Source organism: Cyprinus carpio, chromosome B22 (genome assembly GCF_018340385.1).
Source record: "Cyprinus carpio isolate SPL01 chromosome B22, ASM1834038v1, whole genome shotgun sequence".
Lineage (NCBI taxonomy): Eukaryota > Metazoa > Chordata > Actinopteri > Cypriniformes > Cyprinidae > Cyprinus > Cyprinus carpio.
This window is the reverse complement of record NC_056618.1, coordinates 5,253,253-5,253,532: the sequence shown is the minus strand read 5'-3', so window position 1 is coordinate 5,253,532 and position 280 is coordinate 5,253,253. Positions and strand designations below refer to the sequence as shown.

General features: G+C 37.5%; 2 protein-coding genes across 2 annotated transcripts in view; one reads left to right on the top strand and one right to left on the bottom strand.

Moving 5' to 3' along the window:
- Positions 1-280, top strand: part of LOC109084161 (NACHT, LRR and PYD domains-containing protein 12-like) — a 941,455-nt gene that overhangs the window by 65,359 nt on the left and 875,816 nt on the right.
- LOC109062727 (NACHT, LRR and PYD domains-containing protein 12-like) overlaps positions 1-280 on the bottom strand; it is a 314,849-nt gene that overhangs the window by 183,377 nt on the left and 131,192 nt on the right. Inside the window, 1 exon segment of the mRNA XM_042748939.1 lies at positions 74-244. Within this exon segment, the coding sequence (XP_042604873.1) occupies positions 74-244 (171 nt within the window).

Genomic DNA, 280 nt, shown 5'->3' with positions numbered 1-280 from the left:
CAACTTTAATTTATGAAAGTAAACCGTAATCTTTAATCTCAGTGTAACTACTGTAGAGTATAATGATACTTACTGTAGTTTCTCCAGCTTGAATTGTGTGTTCATCAGTAGATCACTGAGGTGTTTCACTCCAGAGTCTCCTAGTAGTTTATTACAGCTCAGCTTCAGTTCTCTCAGGTGTGATGGGTTTGATTTCAGAGCTGAAGTCAGGATGAGTCACTGTTTCTCTGTAATACTGCATACACTCAGACTGAAGACAGAAAGAGAAAACACAATGAAT